Here is a 22024-nt window from a genome sequence, read left to right on the forward strand (position 1 = left end):
TAAAATAGAACATGTGAAAGAACTAAAACTGAACGTTTCGCCCAACTGTTGAGTGGGCTTTATCAAGAGAACAAAGCTAAAGTAGTATACAAAAAAGATTCCAGCTTTTTGTCTCTTGATAAAGCCCTCTCTACAGCTGGGCGAAACGTTCAGTTTTAGTTCTTCTACCTTCTATTTTAACTCATACCTATTTCTACATGTATCTACATATCTGTAAGCCTGTCTATGTCTATCTATTTCAGGAGGTTCATATCTATCTCGATTTCTTTGTCAGCATGCTCATATTAATGCATTTTTGTCAGACTCTTCATATTCAATCAACCTCTACCCACTAGATAATATTTTTAGATGCTTGCCTGTTCTTTTTTTTTTTTTTTTTTCTTCCTTTGAAGATTATAATGCTGGGTATGGGGCAGCCAAACCAGCTGCCAACATTACCCTGCTTTTTATTGAAACCAACCGAGAGCTCTTTTTAGTATCCTCGCTGTTCCCTTAAGTGCAATTGTCTCGATCTCTTTTGCACTTGGTTCACCAGGAATATCAGTTAGGTAGGACTTCCGGTTCTTCTTTATAAGCCATCTTTGCTTGAACAGTACTTTTTCATATCAGAAAGCAATGTTTTATCAACACCACAAAATTTGCAACAGAGGTTTCACTTAAATAACTAATTATCCAATTGGGCTCAAATTTTGACATGCGCTATATGAAGGTTAGTACTTTATGAAAATACTATGTTTGTTTTATTATTTGTGTCATCTATATGTCAGGCCCGAGAACAATTGAGTGATGTCCTGGCACGAATAAGGAAAGATGATTTACAGGGGAAAAGAAAAGAGAAGAAAGAAGACAAGGGAAGATGAAACAAGAAGGAAGCTGTTTTCTAGTAATCTTATAGAAGTGATCAAAAATACTTTTAATTTAACTGTCTTTAATTTTGAATCTGTTAGTGAGGGAGTTTCTCTGATTTGGAAGTATCCATCCATCTAGTCTATCTCAACATGTTTATATCTCGTAGCCTTGCAGGCGGTTATAATCAAGATAAATACAGTGTTATAATTAACAAAAAGTCTATTAACAAAAGTATGTCGTAGAAGTACACTTCATGATCCTAGGGCCATAACTGCCATAAATCACTGTTATTTACTTCCTTCCCACCACAGGAAGATGTGACACTAGGTTGGAAAACAGGGAGAGTTAAGTTAGTGCCCCTAAAGGAGAAGCACTAAGGCTTTTTAAAATTTGCCTGGGCAGCCCCATCAGCATTCCCGGGTCTGGGCGCCTCAGGTAGTGAGCAATAAACTTACTCCACCTCTAAAATATGAGGCAAAGCCTGGAAGGGTGGACCTGCTAGGGCTACCGAGAACGAATGCATCAGCCCATCAGATAAAAAGCCATTGAAATGACCCAGTTTCTGTTGGCTTGATTGTCAAGATCCAAATCTTGACTCACATGTATCAGTGACCAGAGCGAGTGATCAAAAGAATGGTGTGAATCGCTACACCAATGTTTACATTTAACTATATTTATTGTCTCTGGCTAAGTCCATTTTTTTTTCTGATTAGCTTATTCCATATCATACTTGGCAGTTATTTTTATGGAAAGAAAAAATCGTTATTTTTTTTCATTAACAACAAATATATGCAGATTGATATAGAAATCACTGTGGAATTTCCATGGGGTCCCACTAGTGTTAGGACAATGTGTACTAACCATCATTCATCCTCAGCTTGGCTTTAAAAGTTCAAACAATGGGACAGCTTTTATATATACACACACACATACACATTTATATATATAAACCAACCCATTTGGCATAATGGTCAGGGTCTTCTCTAATGGTCAAGAGACCATGGTTCAATCTTCAGGAAAGAAGTGATACTCTCTACTACAACTCAGTATAGTAGCTTATGAAAAAGGAACTTAAGATTGTCCTCAATTAAAGTCAACCACTTTACATTTATTTATTTCTATATGTGTTACAAGAGATCAGAACAACATCGGTACCATCGGTTTCAAATCAAAACAAAAGGGGCTTATAGTTGGTTGTCTGTACAGGATAAATAGGCATGTCTTTAATTCCGACATTAAAATAAAACAACATAGGATCGTATTACATATACACAAAGCAGAACATTTATTGGAAAAACATTTACAACCAAACTTTGCTATGGTAAACAGAAGTGTGTGTGTGTGTGTGTGTGTGTGTGTGTGTGTGTGTGTGTGTGTGAATGTATGATTAGGAATATTTTCTGAAATGTTCAATTGTTTGTTACAATCCATTAATTTTCATGGTGAAATAAAGGTAAGCTTTCCTCGGATAAGACAGTTTTTGCATATAAGTTGTTTTATTAGGATTCATATATGCACATGCGTGGAGAACAACTGAGGAAAAAAACCACACCATCTCAGCATGTCAGGATCAAAAAACATAAAGAAGAAATGGAAGGGAAAGGTCAAAAGGAAGTTAGCTTGATTGTTGTGCTAGATGTTAGATCAACAGTCAAAATTGTTAGTGCGCTGCACACGCACATGCTTAATTGTGTCTGTGTGTTCACGCCACACGTGAAACACTGTTATAGTAGTTGCAATAGCTTGTTATGTCTATGTCAAACTGAAAAAAAGTCATTTTATATAGAAATTAATTCTCTTTCCTTTCCCATAATAATTCTTCGACCAATATTAATTATTTCCTACACTGATGCTTGTGTAACCATGAAATACTAGTGCCTGTAGGTAAAAATAATTAAAATAAAATATTATCATTCATATATATATATATATATATATATATATTTTTACAAAACCAAAACAACAAGGATTACATCACATTTTGTATTTTTTTCAAATGTTACAAATTGTTTCAACATCAACTAGACAATTTTAAACTTTATATTGTTAAAAAAATCTTCAAGGTTGGCATCTCATCAGATGCTTGATTACAGAAATGTTAGTCATGTAGCTTAATATTTGAGTTAATTTACCTGGCTTAATTTTTTATTGATATATGTACATTGCCACATGGCTAATATCTTTTGATATATTAAACCTTTGGGAAAAAATTTTCTAATAGGATATATATATATATATATATATATATATATATATATATATATAAAAGCGAAAATGTATGTATGTATGTATGTATGTATGTACGCTTTTCCTCGATGTCCACAAAAGGCTTCTTTCAGAGAAGCGCTTGCTTGGTTCACAACTTCTTAAAACTTTTTATATCATCTATAAATTGTAATATCTCAGAGTTATCCACGGGGCTCGCCTGTCTATTTAATTTTATTGACTTTCAAACGTTAATTATTCGACATTTCCCGCATCGGCACGCGTTACATTCGGTTTTTGGTATAAAAAAAAAAGCGAAACTCGACTCTAATCACAGGCAGAAAGCCAGTTGTCTCAAGAGAGCTAAGTAACGTTTGTTCAATGTCGACTTCGTCATATCAGACTGTAGCTTTCATTTCGCTCCTCCTAATAAACAGGGATCGGGTTTTTAAAAACAAACAAACCGATTTATTCACCTCATTCAAAACTGTCCCGCACAAAATGCTTACTGCTGAATACCTATCGCCGTCACATCAATCAAAAACGCGCACCTGTTTTTTTTAACACTTTACTATTTTCCAACTGCGCGTCGTGAAGGCTTCGTTGTTTTTTCACATTTTTGAGTTTTTTTCACATACCCCGAAAAACACCCGGGCAACGCCGGGTACCCCTCGCTAGTATATATAAATATATATATATATATATATATATATATATATATATATATATATATCATATTACAATGCATATTTTTACTTGCTATTTGCAAAGACCTATGTTTCATTCTTTTTTGGGAATCATCAGTGTAGAGGATGACTGTTCTGCCTGTTACACGATTCGAACCTCAAACCAAAGTCACCTTTAACTCTCCTGTCTGAACTTCTACAATGCATCCAACCCAACAGTCGTGGGGAAAGGGGAGAATTAAACTCTATTAATATCTATACAAGCAGACATTCGAGTAGGCTTTCATAGCAGTGTTCATCAAGCTTGATGGATGGAACTTATGCTCTTGTGTATGTCTTTGTAAAGCCGTAGGTATTCATTGCACTCATCTACAGGTGCCGATGAGACTATCTCCCGGGGCATCACAGTGAGAGTAAACAAAGACAAATAATTAATCACACATTTTCATCTACAGATGCCCAGGCAGACATTTTAAAAAGGAAAAGAGAATGGAAAAAAAATGTAAAGAAAAAATCTCAATACATATTCACTCCACTCCCCCCCCCCTCGCCGCCATCATTAATATATTCATGAGAGAAAGCAATTAAGGATCCTTTCTTTCTGCTCGCCCTGTTAGATAAGTATCCAGTTTTCTAGATGAAATAGATTTCACATGGAAAATATATTAATTTTTTTTTTTTTACAAAAAGTTATCTCCCTTGCCTGAGAGAGATTTTGAGCAGTTCTGTCACGACCTTCATGAAATATATGTCATTAGAGGCCGTGAGCTGAAAAATGATGTCTTTACTGAAGTCCTGGCAAGCAAAATCTGTTGAACAGTTAATCTGCCGATAATGAATCAAAATTGTTCACAAAGCATTAGAAAACATAACAATTGCATTAAAAAGGAGAAAAATAAGGAACAGAATGATTTTATTTTTATATCACCATTTTGTAATATGAATTCTGTAAATTAACAATTTTTTTTCATATGTATAACTTATTTACCAAATAATTCAGTTTATCTTTATAATTACTGTTTTGACTTCACTTCTGATTGCACCCCCTATGTTAATGTTTTTTCTAAATAACTAGCATGGGTACCTGGCGTTGCCCAGGTGTGCAGAGGTGGTATAGTAAGGCTATTGAGCAACCAACCCCTAAAAAAAATGGAAATACCAGCAAGTGCTCGTGCATGCACAAAAGAATAAAAAAATAAATGAAAATAAAAAAATTAATAAAAATAAAAATTAGCCGCAGTAGCCAGGCTCGAACCTGCAACGCGAAAGAGGAAAAGGAGGTGGAAAAAAAAGCAACTGCATTAGCTGTCTCGCCCATGCGACTTGTGACGTTACAGGCCTTCGAAATAACATGTTTTATACCTACGTCGAGATCGCAAGGCGTAAATGACTTTGCAAAACTGTTGACGCAAAAAACTGATCCCACCTTGCAAAAAAACGGCCCAGTTGACAGTCAAAGAATTGATCTTTTGTTCAGTTTTTCGATATTTGTCATCCGAGAAATCAATTTTTCTAGCAATAACAATTTTGTTAATGTTCGTTGCGTGTGTCGAAAGTTTTTTGTAGGCATAAAACAAACAAACACACAGACAACTTTCCTTTATATAACAGACTAGCAGGGGTACCTGGCATTGCTCAGGTGTAGAGAAGTTTTATGGTAAGGATATTGATCAATGGAGCCCTAAAAAAATTATTCAAAATGCTGTAGAAAAAACGAAAATAGCAGCGAGTACCAGTAATTTATAATCTGGAAACCTTGACACATGTATGAACATTAAAAGTATTGTGGTATTAATATATAGATATTTGGAAGATACATAATGTTGATAAAGACAATAGTCAGAAAAGAGTTAATCTACATCAATTACCAAAAATAATGCTGTAATCTTGCAATTTTTGATCTGGAAAACGCTGAGTATCCTCCGCCCATTTTAACATATTAAGAATATACGGACAATGCAAAATAATTGAAGTTCTTTCTCCATCAACATAAAGAGTGAAAAAATAAAATCAGTACACCTCCAGAGTGCTACTAATGCCGCTCAATAAAAATTAAGGAGGCTTAAGATGTGCCTGTTCAGAAGAAGAGATTAACAGAGAGAGGAGGAGGGTCTTCCTTTAGCTATTCTGTATTTTTACTTAACAATTTAATGAACAAAAAATACCATAAAAGAACATTTAAAAACAGAAGAATCCGGAAGTGAAGTAGAAACAGTAATAGTAAAGATAACCATAACACATCATTTGCAATCCTCTCATAATGTTCTTCATAATTCAGCTGACAGCATATCCATCTCATTGTCCCTTATCCTTGAATGGCTTTTAATCTTGACTAGCAGGATTATTCGGCATGGCCTAGAACAAAAGTGTAACATAGCTTCTACCCTTTCTCTTCCTCCCTTTCCCTACCCACCTCCTCTTTCTTCTTTGCCCAGACTATTCCTCTCTCTAGACATACACACACACACACAACTCGAGTTGGCATAAGTGAAATAACTCTGTAAAAAATCAGAACTAATTCCCTTTATATAGTAAAATTAAAAGACATGTGCGTCTTGATACAATTAAATGATGCAGATGCCCATTTGGCTCCCAAATAATAAATCTTGTTTTTTTTAATTTAGATATTATACATCCGGGTCACTCCAATTTAAAAAAAAAATATTTTTTAAAAAATATTAATTTTGTAGGTGCTTATTGTGTATTTTTCAAGTTTTAGCTGGGCATACAGACACTTGCTCTTTATATAATAGATAAGTGGTCATTTATTAGTAAATAATGTTTTTTTTTTGTTTTGTTATTTTTTAATATGAATTAAATAAAGATTTTACATAAAAATATTTTCTATGGGTGCGTGTGCCTCTTTTTCTCTGATAGGTTGTCTTTTATTTCAAATATTCCAGGTCTGGAATGTAGACACGGGAAAATGTCTCCATGTGGCGACAGAACATTCTGGATCAGTAAGGGTAAGTGTCATGATTTAACAATTTTTTTTATTTATTTATTGTCAAATCTCGTGATTTTTTTTTTAAGAAATAAGTTTATGACAATATATAAACAAATTTCAGCCATTATGTTTCCAAATTTTCCAGATGAAGATTGATAATTTGTAATATTTGTTTTATTCGGACTACTAATGAATATAATTGCTAAGTAATAATCTGTTCTAAGTGACAGAATTACTGGAAAATCGCTGGATTCTATCATTATTTCCAAGGGTTGCTCGACTGAGCTTCAATCTCTATTTCTCTTTGTAATAGATTCACAGAAAGAATTTGTGTTGCTACAACAACTGCAAAGAACTTTCCTTTCTTCTTTCGAGTGCTAAGCAGCAAATGGAATTTCCATGGACAGAGTTTCTTTCCAAGAAGACCCCATCTATTGGGCACAATACCACGAGACTGCTTCCCTACAGGCCACAACATGGTCATCTTTAAATCCAATGTAAACAAATAATTATTATAAACCGTTCTCATATGTAATCAAATATTATTCATTCTATTTATTATTTTTAATCCTCTCAATTTTCTCAAAAACAAATCTAACCAAGAATCTATCCATCTCATAAATCCTCATCTTCAAGTGGCTTTTAGCCTTGATAAGTGGTGATGCATTGGTAAATAAAACAAAAATAAAAAAAACTTCTTCACTGGAAGTAGGCACAATTTAATTATCCATAGAGAATTTGTTATATAATAATAAATATATAAAATCTGCGTATATTATATTTAGGTGGATTTTTATGACTGAGCAATGCCGGGTGGTCTGCTAGTATATATATATATATATATATATATATATATATATATATATATATATATATATATATATAGACTCAAGATTTGACACAAGGGGTATTGAGATTTGGGAAAATCTTTTTAATTGGTTTTCGGGCAGAAATTTGGCTGTCAACGTTCAACGATTTGACCTTTGAAAACTACCTAACTCCTCTGCCAATTTTGGGTTTAAACACTTCAAATTTCAAATGTAGATTACTTGGACATGAATCAAACTTTTTAACTTGCATTGAGCCCAAAAGATAAATGTTAAGGGGTCAAAATTGAGGTCAAAGTTAAAAAAAAAAAGTTACGTCTGCGGTCTCTACCAAATTACTCAGCCAATTTTTGGTCTAAACATTTGAAATTTTACATAAAAGGTATTCAGACATGCAGCAAAGCTTTTTCTTTTATCGTTTTTTTTTGTGTGTGTGTGTGTGTGTGTGTGCAAATTTGGCTGCCAAAAGGTCAAATTTGAAAGAGTTGACCTCTGCAGATTCTACCAAACTCCTCCGCCAGTTTTGGGTCTAAACACTTGAAATTTTAGGTGTACGTTACCTAGACATTAGTCAAACTTTTTAATATATATATATATATATATATATATATATATATATATACATGTGCACGTAAAGTTATGAACAGGACATAAGGCCCAAGCAAAGCTGGGATGAACTGCTAGTATACATATAAATTTAATCGTTCATTCAATAAGGAAATTACATCATTAGGAATAAGGGATATAGATGCTCTTTATATCTAAGTATTGCAAAGACGGATTTGCAAAGAACACAAACAGGAGTGAATTCTCACAGCTGGAGATTTTGAATGCACTTCTTTGCTGGCTTGTCCTATCAGAAGTCAGATCTCAGTTACATGACCGAGTTTATAAAAGGTTAAACCAGCAACACTCTCTCTCTCTCTCTCTCTCTCTCTCTCTCTCTCTCTCTTTCTTCCCAGATTGTGGATTGACAACAACAAAAAGGTTTATTCAATTATTTACACCATTTCATATAGGTGGAAGAAAATTGGACTGTACACAAGTGAGAAAAAGACAAGGAAATTTCTTTGGCTGCTGAAAGTCTAAGCAGTTTCCTTCAGCACAGATAGTCAGTGCTTAGATATTCAGTGATCAGTATTTCTTTGTTGTTTCCAGGCATCTCATCATCCGTAATTCCCCAAAATGCTGAAGTAGTCCTTCTTGGGACTAATAAAATAAATATGCCCTGCATGCTGATTGGTCAGTATGTGACCAAATCACCTAACAGGGGCAGTTCTCTAAGAGAGAAAAAAATATCATTTATGGTTGCTACATTGCCATTGAGCTCATTGATATTTTATGTTTTAGGAAACCAGTGACCTTAAAAGTGGGTTCGGATGTCTTTTGCCAGGTTTTGTTTAGTTCATCCTGCTGGGTGACCAACCACCCTCCTCACCAAGTGACTCATTAGTAAAATAATCTCTTAGAAAAATTAAATTGTTATAGATCTTACTTAAAATAGTCTTGGAACCATAGGAAAATTTGGCTTGGTTGCATCAATCATATGATTGGGAGATTAATGAACATCAATTTTCATAAAAACTGGTGTTGGGTCAATTAATTGGAAAAATCAGAATGTTTTGGAGTATCGGAATCAAAAAAAAATTTATGCCTATTTTCTGATGCTAAAATCTTTTTTTCTTAAAACTTAATTTTTCATTGCTGGTACTAATGATATAATAATAGACTACCAATAAAATTAAAATCTGCAGATCACCACATCCCCACTTACTCTATCCCATCCCACAAGTGTATTTTTACATTTGCAAAAATATATGCACATCATATTACATGGGTGTTTTCTGGAAAAAAAAAAAAAAAAGATTTAAATAAAAACAACAATTTTATAGCTTACTATTTAGAGGTTTTAAGAATATAAAATCAGAATCAGTAATTTTATTAGAATTGGGAACTTAATACAAAATTGGAACAGAATCAGGAAAAATATTAGAATCGTCCCGTCACTAATAAAAACTAAAATTTATCATGAAAATCAAATCAAACATGATTTTTTTTCTCATGGATGATTGCAATCTCAAAAATATAAACAATTTAATTTAATTTTTTAAAAATTTTATTTTAAACTTGAATCTTTTTAAAATTAAATCAAAACAAAAATAATGTTTGGCTTAAAAATAATATTCCGCATATTAAACACCAATGTTTTTTATTAGATTATGCCATAATCTAATTCAACTACACTAATCAATTCAAAACATAATTAAGATTGTAATAGAAAGTTCCTCACTGTGTCACATTGGTACACCCCCTCCCCTCTATAATCATACTTTTCAGAATTTATACAATGTCATTTTTTGTCTCCACTAGTGTCTGATTCCTTTGCATGATGGCCAACTTTTTGCTTCCGGGAGTGAAGAGATCTGTATCTGGAGTAACCGTGGAAACCTTCAATACAAGTGCATCAGAAAACCAGAATTTGGTAAGTTGTTTGAAAGAACTCAAAAGCCGCGCCGGAATGAAAATAAATACAACTTTCCAATCACCCTGTATATTTATATATCGTCTTCGAAGGTTCTCAAGTTATTTATCAAACCAGAGATTTATTCAGCATGTCCATATATATATAATTATAAAAATCTTTTTTAAAAGTTGTAGAAATTATCATTAAATAACTTCTACAACTATTTTTAAAACAACTTACATTATGATATGATTGAATCAAGTTGAAAAAAAATAGTTTATGTCAACAAATAATAAACAATAGTTATTCATGCATTTAACTGAAAAGTGACAGACCAAGAAAAATGCTGTTTTAAACTTAAGTGTGACATACCAAGGAAAATACTATTTAAAACTTAAGCATGGCAGACTGTTAGATACTAACATGGTTAAAAGTTAAATTAGTTATTATCGATCTATCTGTCTATCTATCTATTTATCCAGTGATATTGTTAAAATAGTTTAGATTGGAAGTTATTTATTGTTTAGAGATGTTTGATAAACTTGTCAAAACTATAAATTTGATGAGTTGCACCGGAAGAGTGTCTGATAGCTGACCCGGAAGAAAATGGTTGTCATGTATCAGGTTAGCTGGAAAAATAGATGAGTTGTATTGAGCACGTCAACAGAAGAAAATGATCTGAAAGGAGTCTCCTCTCAAAGGAAGGTAAGTCTCAGACGTGAGACGTGTAAGAACTAGCCACCAAAGTAAAGATCGTCGTTCGCTCCTCTACTAGACGTAATGCCTGGGAGTGAATAAACAACTATAAGGTGAAGGAGTTCCATCTTGCATAAAAGTCAAATCTTCAATATTGTCCCAAGCACTAATAATTGGTCAAATTTCATCTCCAACATAGTGAGGTACCTCCACACTTTGCTATTGTTGTTCTTAAATGGGTGAATGCCCAGTTCCCTGGAAGATGGGTAGGTCGTTGCGGTTTGATAAATGGCTTAACATTCTGCAACTTTTTTCTCTGAGGTTGGCTGAAAAAACAAGTCTAAACCAAACCAAGAAATTTAGAAGAACCTGAAGCGTGAATACGAGAAGTTATGACTGTCATTCCACAAGAGTTTTTTGTGAAATCAGTTGATGCGATTCCTGGTCAACGTGAATGAATTTTAAATAAAAGTCCATGTATTATACTTTCCTCACATATTCATTAATTGTATGAATTATATTTTTAAAAAAATAAACTGTGTATATTTTAAAATAGGAGTTACTTTTCAATTACTCTGTATATTTATATATCGTGTTCAAAGGTTCTCAAATTATTAAACCAGAGATTTGTTCAGTATGTCTAGATATCTATAATATAAATCTTACCTGTCTGTTTAAATGTATGTATGCATGTATGTATGTCTGCCTAAAACTTTTGACAGAGGCTCGGATGTTCATAAGATCGGTATCATTTTGAAGCTCGACCCTTTGGATGACAAATATAGAAAAATTGGCCAAAAACATTCATTCCTTCACCCTCAACTGGGCACTTTTCGACAGGGAGAAGTCGCTTTTTTGCTGATATTTTCGAAAGTCATCCCTTCTTTTTGATTGGCTAGCCTTAATTTAAACATACGTCACTTCCTGTTTGGCGATGGGTGTAACAGCAAAAACGTCACATTTTTTTTTTTCACGTTCTTTTCCTCCTTTGCGGTATGAGTTCGATCCTGCCTGCCTACTACCACTTTTTTTTTTTTTTTTGTTTAAAACACACCTCCAAACACTCGGGCAACACCGGGCACCCATGCTAGTATAATTACAGAAAGCACATCAAATGTTAGCAACAAAATTCTCACAAATTTATCAAAGAATCACCTTCTACTCAAATAAAATTGTTTCAGTCTTCCACCAAGATATATATATATATATATATAAAGTTTGAAATGTATAAAGTATATAAAAAGAAAACCCTTCATTCAGAAAAAAACTGTATTGCATTCCGCATTCATTTATTTTTTTTTTTGTTTCACGATATATTATTCCATAAAATATTTTTCACTTTTTTTTCTTCAGATTATATTGTTTAATGAGGTTGTTTACATGCATCATTTGCCATTGATATAGAATTTTTGCTACTACAATCAAATATAAAATGAATGTTTCGTGGTGGTTTTAACCTATTTTTCCTCTCGTACATTGCTCTTCTTTTTTTAAGTCATTTTATTTTTCAAAGTTCAATTACTTTATATTACTTGTATTGATTGCACTATTGTTCTCATCTTGAGTGTTATTTGTGCAACGTTTCGCTCGGATTGTCTTTCGACTGTCTTCAGGCATTATAGTTGTTATTTGGAAAAAGAAATGAGAAAATTTACTGACTCCGTAGATATTTTCGTATTCAGTGAGCTAGTCTCTATTTTATGGTTATAGTTTCGAAATTGTGAAAATAGAGACTAACTCACAGAATACGAAAATATCTGTGGAACCAATAACTTTTTCTTTTCTTTTCCAAACAACAGCCAACATGCCTGAAGACAGTTGAAGGACAATCCGTTGACCAGTTATGTACAAATCACAAGACTAATAGGAGCCTTCTATCATGTCTAAAAGTGACACAATGTTCAACAAGCGAGATCGGAGATGCACCGCTGTAAACTTATGATCTCTACTGATCCAAGTTATAACAACAGAACCATTGCCAGCACCCTCAAAATGCAAATCCAGTTGGTTCAACACTTGAGGGCACAGCTTATCACATCAGATGACCCTCTGGTGTCGTTTCAAGTAAGGGCCACATCATGCCACCTCACATCTTCAAAGTCGGCTTGAAAGTCAACACTAAAGTGTACCTGGATGTGCTGAAGAGTGTGGTGATCCCCCTGGTGCAGTCAGACCCTAGGTGTGGCAGCAGGACTTGGTGCTGGCCCAAAAGTCCAAAGAGACCCAGGCTTAGCTTCAGAAGGAGTGCGATGACTTTGTACTCATCTCTCACTGCCCCCCTCCTCCCCCCAATCTTATTTATCTAATCCCTTTGCTCATTGAATTGTCTTTTTCCCCGTTATTCAGCCCTCTCCCTTTGTGTTTTCTCTCCATATCCTCACCATCCTCCTCCATATTATATTATCTCCCAATTCTTCATATCCCTCATTCCTTATAACTCCAAATTTCTCCCAAGTCCCCAGTTAGCTTAATTTCATCTGCATTAGTTTAACCTTCCCAGATACTTTGCACACCCTCCTCTATCACTTCCCTATATATCAGATACCTTAATATCCCCTCAATTATACCCTTAGCTAGATGTTGCATTGAAATGTTTACAACTTAGCCCCTTAGTTCCTCTTCTGATGAGAAGCATTAGGCTTTTGAAATAGTAAGGTATAAAGAGCATATAACACCTCCTCCAATTATAGCTTTTTCTTATTACATTGACAAATAAATCAATGTACACCAATATATGGCCTTGTCTTGTCTATAATACTATTATATATATATATATATATATATATATATATATATATATATATATATATAGACTATCAGACTATCCATTAATGTGTAATCACCTTTTTCTTTACCATATTCCCTCTGCTTAATTTATTTTGTTTTCAAGTAAGATCTTTGATTTATTTGTTGTTTCATCAAATACTTCTGCATGCAAAATCCGATCCCGCATTTTGCTAATTCCTACCCTCTGATGAGAAGGAGTGTATTTCTTCGAAACTCCGCGGATTAAGGACTATCCATTTATCTAGTGCTTCCTTTTCAGATTAAATATTTTTTTAAACTCATTTCAAAGTGTTTTTTAACATATTTTATTAACTGTTTGCTCATATTATAAGCTCTATTTCCTATTTGGTATTATCTAGCTTTTATATCTGGCTGAGATAATTTTATAAATATTAATTCTTTAATATTTATAATTTACTTTAATTTTACCATCTTGGATCATTTTGGTAAATTCAATTGTAATTTTCATTTTATATATATATATATATATATATATATATATATGATTGACATTTTAGTACCTTTGTTCATCTTAGTCTAATTATTACTTTGTCTACTGGCTTTTATTAATTCATTGTGTTTTTATTGCTTCGTCTCAGCGCCAGTGATGGCCATGATATTTATCCAGAAAGACCGGCTGGTTTCTGCTTCGGACAAAATTCTGGGTGAGTTGGAAAATAACTTCCACATTTTCTATATGCCTCATTTTTATACTTCCTGTTTTCTTAACTTTTTTACATCTTCACAAATCAATAGAGTTTGAGTTCTTGTGAAAATCAGACTCATATACAAATGTTTTTTTTTTGTGTGTGTGTGTGTGTGTGTGTGTGTGTGTGTGTGTGTGTGTGTGTGTGTGTGTGTGTGTGTGTGTGTGTGTGTGTGTGAAATAAATATTTTGTTGAAAAATTATTATTTTAAAGAAAAAATATGCAAAAATCCAAATAGGTTTTTTTTTTTCACTAACATTAGTCTAAATATCTGACATCATACATGTTGGACATCTTCAATTTAACTGAAGTTTTCATTTTATTGAGTTAAGTATTAGAGATGCCTTACAGTGATCAGAGTGACAGATATTTGAAAGATGCATTTGGTTATGGTGCTGAAACCTGAGAATGAACCAGGAACCTTTAGATGTGCTTGGTAAAATAATTCCTTCTAACAACAAAAACGACCATGTTTACTCACAATATCATCATTAGTAGTTATCCTGGTTTCTTCTCATCATGAACCACTTGAGACAGTCTCTTTTAGCATTATCAGTAGCAGTACTCCATGTTTCCTCACTTCATGGACAATTTGAGATAGTCGTGTTTAACATTATCAATAGCTGTACTCCTTGTTTCCTCTCTCCATGGACAGTTCGGAACAATTTTAGCATTATCAGTAGAAGTACTCCTTATTACTTCTCTTCATGAATGACTTGAAATAGTTGCTTTTAGCATTATCAGTAGACTCCTTGTCTCTTCTCTTCATGGACAACTTGAGACAATCGGTTTTAGCATTATCAGTAGCAATACTCTTTGTTTCTTCTCTTCACCAACACCACGAGAGATAAACAACACCTATCAAAATACACTCCTGCAACATGCTGTCCCAAACAAAATGAACTCCTGAGCAAAAAATTCATCTTTTATTCAGCCATTTTGAACTCACAATGGCACCTATTTTGCATAATTACCCTTGCCTCATAATCACATGGTTCTACGTTTTTTGTGTCTAATGTTTCTTTGCAGTGGAAATATACTAATCATGGCAATTTATCTCTCAGCCTTTCTGCACCATCAGCACAAAATTGTTTGAATCAAGTCGTCCATAAGTTTGGTCTAGATTTTAATAAACAATGTGTAATTGTTCAGTTCATGTTTTGTCATCCATTTTTTTTTGTTTTTTTTTTTAAAGTATTTTGCTTAAAAAGAATTAAATTTGTTTTTCTTTTCTTTTTTTTTTTTTTCAGAGGTTTATCGTTTATACAACATTAAATCTGATGACAACACTGAGTCACACAAACTTTCATTTGAGCGTACTTTGGATTCACACAGAGAACCTATTCAGAGTCTCGTCACCATTTCAGGTAATGTGACATAATAACTGTTTGCTTATAATACATTTATTAAAAATTAATAGTCCAAATAATCTGAATTTAATCGAAACCAATGCATTAAGGACATTGCCAATGCTGCTGCAAAGAAGGTGACCTCCCTCTACCATGCTAAAAAAATTACTCACATCTGAGAATAGCTTATATATCTACAAAGCCACAATTTATCCATGTATGAAGTGTTGTTGCCACATCTGGTCAGGTGCATACAGCACTAGTTTCTCTTTCTTAGACAGGGTCCAAAAAAAGAGTCTCTAATCTAATAGGTTGCACAGTATCAACTTAACCCCAACTCTTTGCTGCAATATTGCATTCCTCTACCTGTTTTACAAATACTTTAATATAATGTGGTATGATGAGCTCATAGTACTTGACTCCTTTGATATAAATATGCTTGACTAACCCGACAAGCAGCAAAATCCCACCCCATCACTGTTGAGGTCCTTAGATGCTAGAAAGCCTTTTCCTCTAATAGTTTCTTCCCCCGGAGTGCTAGACTTTGGAATTATCTTCCTGTATCCTGCTTCCCTGTCTATTAACCTGCAGAAGTCTAAATGTTATGCGAACAGACATCTCATTGCTAAACTCATCACATATCCCACTGTAGACAAAAAGTAGCGCCTTACGTCCAAGATGATTCATTGAGTGTAATAAAAACCATCTCATTCTTATAGGATTTATTTAATTAATTAATAGAACACAGGATCTTTTGAAAGAGAACAAATGAATGAAACAGCATTCGCTCTAGGTGGGTTGAACTGGCTTCCTCCAAATCGGGAAGTTTCTAGGCAATATCAGATTCATAACCAGTCTACAGTGTATATTCCAGTCAGGCGGGGGGCGGGGGGAGATTAACACCTATTGGGTTTTTGCAAGGTGTTGACGTCCTCCTATATACAGCACCTGGTATTCCCAAATGATCACCCATCTAGTACTGACCAGGCTTAACTTCGGTGATCTGATAAGAACCAGTATGTCAACGTGATTATACCATATTTTGATAGAGAGATAGTTTTACAATAATACCATGGGGTCTGTATTATCGCTGGATCTACATAGAATGGAAATTTATCACAAACTCTGACAAGGATACAACTGTGGAATTTGTGAATTCTTTTTGAAGAATTTGACCATAAAACAACATTTTTTGATAAAGCAAAATATTTTAACATTTCTTAATAAATCAAAAATTTTCATAAAGCAAAATTTTTGGATTAAAACAATGTTTGATTAAACAAAATTTTTGGCACTTCTATATTATAATAACGAAAAAAATATTGAATTTCAAGTGAAACAAATAATACTTACATAATTATCAGGTCTCAAATAGTAACATATCCAAAAATTACGAAAAATGATAAGGTAGAAAAATAATTGTTAATGAAAAAAGAAATGTATTAAATGAAGCAAAATCACTATATTATGCTTACTAAAATAAAAAGAGATAAGTTGACAGGGGAGATAACTAAGTTATGTTTACATCATGTAATGAATGTAATTCAAAATTTCAGACAAATTTTATTCTTCATCTACACTGTTTTTCATTAATAATTATTTTTCTAACTTATTGTTTTCCATATTTTTGGATATATTACTATTTGCGACATGACAATTACGTAGGTACCATTTGAAATTCAATATATTTTCGTTATTATAATATAGAAGCAACAACTTTTTTGCTAAAACAAAATTCTTTTGATAAAACAAAATTATTTTTATAAAACAAAATGTTTTGGCTTAATTAAAATATTTTCATAAAATAAAATATTTTGATAAACAACATTTTTTTGATAAAACAAAATTTTTGGTTTAATCAAAATATTTACATAAAATAAAATCTTTTGATAAAACAACATTTTATTGCTAAAACAAATTTTATTGATAAAACAAAATTTTGTAATAAAACAAAACTGCCATACATAAAATGGTTCATATTAATCTTGTTATTGGTCGAATCTTTTATAGACTAAAATCTGTTGTTTAATCTCTGATTTTCTTTTAGATAAAATGTTTGTAAGTGGCTCAATCGATGGCACCTTTAATATCTGGTCTGCCATCACTCTCAACCTTGTGCGATGTGTCAGTTCTAGCCACAACTACGAGATGGACAAGAAACTCTATCCTTACAGCATCCAACACATGTTTTGTGAAGAGCAGGTCAGTGCAGATAGTTTTTATATCATTATTTATATTCAGATCATTTGCAACTCTGCAAATTATCATCATTGACTAGATAGAAAAAAAAATACTCTTTTTTCCATTCTTCTTCTTTTTCTTCTTCTTTTTCATCTTCTTCTTCTTCTTAATATTATTCTTGTTCTTGTTCTTCTTATTATTATTGTTTTTTTTTTACTTACTAAGGGTAGTCACACAAACCCTCATCAAAGATTTCTCTTTGAGAACAACTTGTGGTCTTATTTGGAGTTTGAATGACAACAAGTCTCCTCAAATTTCCAGTACTCTCCACCACATTTGATAACCTTTACAGATTAATTTGCATTATTGCAACAGCCACTTACTATTAATTTCTCGTTGCAGCAACCATTGGTCTTCACTGGAATTTGGGTAGCAATAAGCCTCCCCAAGGTCCTAGTTCACTTTGCACTCAACCAGCAGAGGTCTGGCTAGTGCTTTCTCTCTTCGGTCTTTCCGTCCTTCTTGACCCTCCTTACTTATTTGCTGTGGTGCCAGTTAATGATAACACACAAAAAAGGGGGGGAGGCAGAGTTGAAAGGGGGGAACTCTGTAATCAAAGTGCCCCCCCCCCCACATATCACTTTATGACATTAAAAACAAATACTGCTGAACAATTTATGCTCATCTGAAAAATTCCAAAACAAAACAAAAGCTGTTGGACATTCATAACTGAGATTTGGTGGACAAGTCATGTATACACTCCAATTTATTTGTACCAAATATGGTTAAATTGCAGAAAGGATTGGGAATATTGTTAACCATTTCCATGGGATGCATACTTTTTTTGGATGAAGTGGGGGAGGGTAATGATTAATTATCAAATAATAATTATTGATTTGGTTTATTTGTTTGTTTGGTAAATCAACCTTTTGCAACTAAATACATGCAGGATAGGAATCCAATTATCGGACATTCTCTAAGAACATCTAAAGATTCATTGATTTTTATTTTCTGTATATATTACAGCATTAATAGAGCCTAAATATTTATATTTTACTAGCTAAACCAACCTGGCATTGATCGATATTCATTAATACCATTTTAGTTAAATTTTTTTGTTTTAATTTAAATAATAATTTTCTGATTACTAAGAGATGGAAAAAACACAGCTGTAAATGTAAAATAAATAACTATTATATATATTATATATATTCTTACCATTAGACTAAAAAAATTAATTACCTCCCTTACATTAATACAGTAATAATCTTCTTTGCTGAAATAATTATTTTTGGAAAAAAGCTGAAGTGAATTGTAGTTTTTTTTTAATGTAAAGAACATGCTACAGGTATAAAAAGGAAGAAATTTGTCAGATATATTTAAATATAAAATGGAAACTCCTACAATATAACTTTATATATTAGATGAACATCAGTGACCATTTTGAGAGGCCCTATGTAATATGGGTGTTGTGGCAGTTTAAGTTGGAAATCCCTTGCAGGCCAGTAATAATCAAGACAAACACAATAGTATAGTTAACAAACATGTATTAGCAAAAGTATGTTATAGTATTGCACATCATGATTCTGGGACCATAACTGCTATAGATTGCTAGTATTTACTTCATTCCCACAATAGGAAGATGTGACACAGGGTTGGAAGGTGGGGGAGAGTAAAACCAGTGTCCCTAAAGGAGAAGCACTCTGACTTTTTAAAACTTGCCTAGACAGCCCTGTCAGCATTCCACAGTAAGGGTGCCTCAGGCAGTAAGCAATAAACTTACTTCAATCCAAAGAAGGGAAGAAAAGTTTGGGTAGGGTTGTCCTAGGACTACGCAGAATGAATACCTCAATACATCAGATAAAGGGCCACCAAAATGACCCATTTCTGATAGTTGATATTGGAACCTCGACCAGCAAGTAATTGCAAACTCAACTCAAGGCCTGGATTGCTGTCCCTGATATTTAGATGTAACTATATTATCTCTGGGTAAGTCTATTATTTCTCGGGTAGATCAGTTGATGCCATAACAATGAGTATGTACTGCTAGTTTTGATTCGTTTCATACTATTAACTATTTAAATATATGTTTGTTTGGGTTTTTTTTTTCAGCGATATATATTTGCAGCTATTGGTTGTGGTTTTTGCATCTACGACATTCAGACGTGTCAGTTCATTGCCAAAAAAGCTGTGGCGCATTATTCCAAAATATTGCACTTGGGACTCGTTTGTAACGGGTAAGTTTCAAAGATTTACAGAGATATGACTTCTCTGGTAATTGCCAACTTAACAATAATCCTAATCTACTTGTTTTGAAATGTAAGATATGGCTTACTATCGCGGGTGTATTAGCATTATACTGTAACCCAGTTTGTCGGCAGTACTCGCTGTTAAAAGAAAAACTTGGGGATGCTGATTTGTTTTTAAAAGTTTTATTCAGACAAAAAATAATAGGTTCTACACTGTTGACCAAGCTCCAACCCCTGTCCCATTACTGCATTATACTAATGAACTATACTAATGAAAAATCTTTAATCCATGCGTTTTCAAAGATATGTTATTTTCTTCAGAGGATAAGCATTAATTTTTTTTTAAAAATGCATTATTACATAAAAGAAAAATTCATAATTAAAATAAAATAAGTAAGATCAGATGTTTGAATACTTTATTTTTAATTGCTCTAGACAATGCATGAAGTTACTGGATGTAAAGAGCTAAAAAGTACGGAAAATGATTATTGTAAAGACAGATGTCTGTTGACCTAAGGCTATAGGTGGGAGGAATATAGTCAAAAGAAAGAGAGTTCTACAAGTTCTTGGAAAGAAGCTACTGGAATAGGAAGCTGTATTACAATAAGGTATTAAAGCAGCAAATTGATGGCGACCTCTAGACCAATGAATCAAGCAAGCTGGAACAAAAGAAGCAGGGAATAGATCCGATCAGACAGTTCTGAAAAATACATGCCATAATAATATTCATAGAAAAGACTGAGACTAACAATATTTAGTCTGTGAGAGAAAAGCTGCAGAGAAGAAGAAAGGGTGGGGGAGGGCCAATCAAATTGCAGCTACGTTTTTGCACCTTATCGTTTTTGCATTTTCAAATTGGACAGACGAAATATGATAACAATACTCCATACATTGTTGAAAGATAAAACTCTGAAAATATGAGGTAAAACTTGACAATTTGATGAGCAGACAATAAACAGGAATTTTGAAGAAAAACTGCAATTAACATTGTTTTTTTTGTTTTGTTTTTTTTTGTTTTTGTTTTTTTGTTATTGTTTTTTTTTTCTTTGTTTTTTTTTAGATGAATTCTATTCAAAATAATTAGTTCTAAAAAATTAACTGTACAGTATTGCCCAGGACTCGTTTTACTTTGTTTTGTTTGTTTGTTTGTTTTTTTTGCTTGTTTTTTTTTTTAAGTATTTCCTTTTGAATAGAATTTTATATTATGATGGATTTGATTTTGTATTTAAAATAATTTTTTAATAGGATTTTTAAAAGTTTGTTTTAGCACTTTGCACTAATACTTTTTGTTTTTACATCAATAAAGAATTAATTAATAGTACAAAAAAAAGTAATATATAAGTCACCTACAAGCAGGAAACATACATATACAGACATACAAAGTAACCTCACAGTTTTAATCGCTCCAAAAAAGATGCAAATCCACTTGATGTAAGGAGCTGACAAGAGCAAAAGATGATTATCTCTAAGATGGGAGATGCCTCCTATGAGGCTGATGATAGTCAACAAGAAGCAAGTTTCACAAGCTTATAATTTTTGGAAAGAAACTACTGGAATAGTAAGTTGTAGTGCAATAAGGTATCAAACAATGAATTGATGCAGATCACTAAACCAACAAGTCAAGGGCTAGATCAGAAAATTCTGAACAACACATGCCACACAAAGAACAAAGAAAAGACAGATTTGCAGATAGCACGAATGAAGGGAGGAGTGTATTTAGCATTTTCCTTTAACCCAACATGTCCTGACACTCATGATTTGTTATGAAGTCTTACTTTAATTAGATTTCAATAATTTTGCATTGTACAAAATTAAATAGTTTGAAAATGTCAGCAGATTCCCCCCCCCTCCATTCTAAGAATGGTGACTTTCTAATCAAGAGAAATAACTCCACAAAACTAAAACCTTTTTAAGTCCATAAAGTTAGCTGTGTAAACGTTATTTTTACATAGTTTTCTTCTCGTTTTTTTTTTTATCAGTTTATCTCAAACGAGGCACACTACCATTGACATGTAAAGAACTACTGCTAATTAGGGGTCAGATTATAGGAGTATTCTAAGCGGAGAGTTGTGCAGCG

The 22024-nt window shown here is 33.0% G+C and overlaps 1 protein-coding gene across 1 annotated transcript in view; it reads left to right on the plus strand.

The window, feature by feature from the left end:
• The window catches only part of LOC145239811 (WD repeat-containing protein 41-like), an 81798-nt gene that overhangs the window by 40112 nt on the left and 19662 nt on the right, over positions 1 to 22024 (plus strand). The window contains exons 5-10 of the mRNA XM_080103339.1: positions 6644 to 6706; positions 9885 to 9996; positions 14061 to 14126; positions 15419 to 15535; positions 17565 to 17719; positions 19811 to 19935. Coding sequence (XP_079959465.1) covers positions 6644 to 6706; positions 9885 to 9996; positions 14061 to 14126; positions 15419 to 15535; positions 17565 to 17719; positions 19811 to 19935 — 638 coding nt within the window. The remainder of the gene's footprint in view (positions 1 to 6643; positions 6707 to 9884; positions 9997 to 14060; positions 14127 to 15418; positions 15536 to 17564; positions 17720 to 19810; positions 19936 to 22024) is intronic.

This window comes from Euprymna scolopes, chromosome 19 (genome assembly GCF_053919585.1).
Source record: "Euprymna scolopes isolate OS-2025 chromosome 19, ASM5391958v1, whole genome shotgun sequence".
Classification (NCBI taxonomy): domain Eukaryota; kingdom Metazoa; phylum Mollusca; class Cephalopoda; order Sepiida; family Sepiolidae; genus Euprymna; species Euprymna scolopes.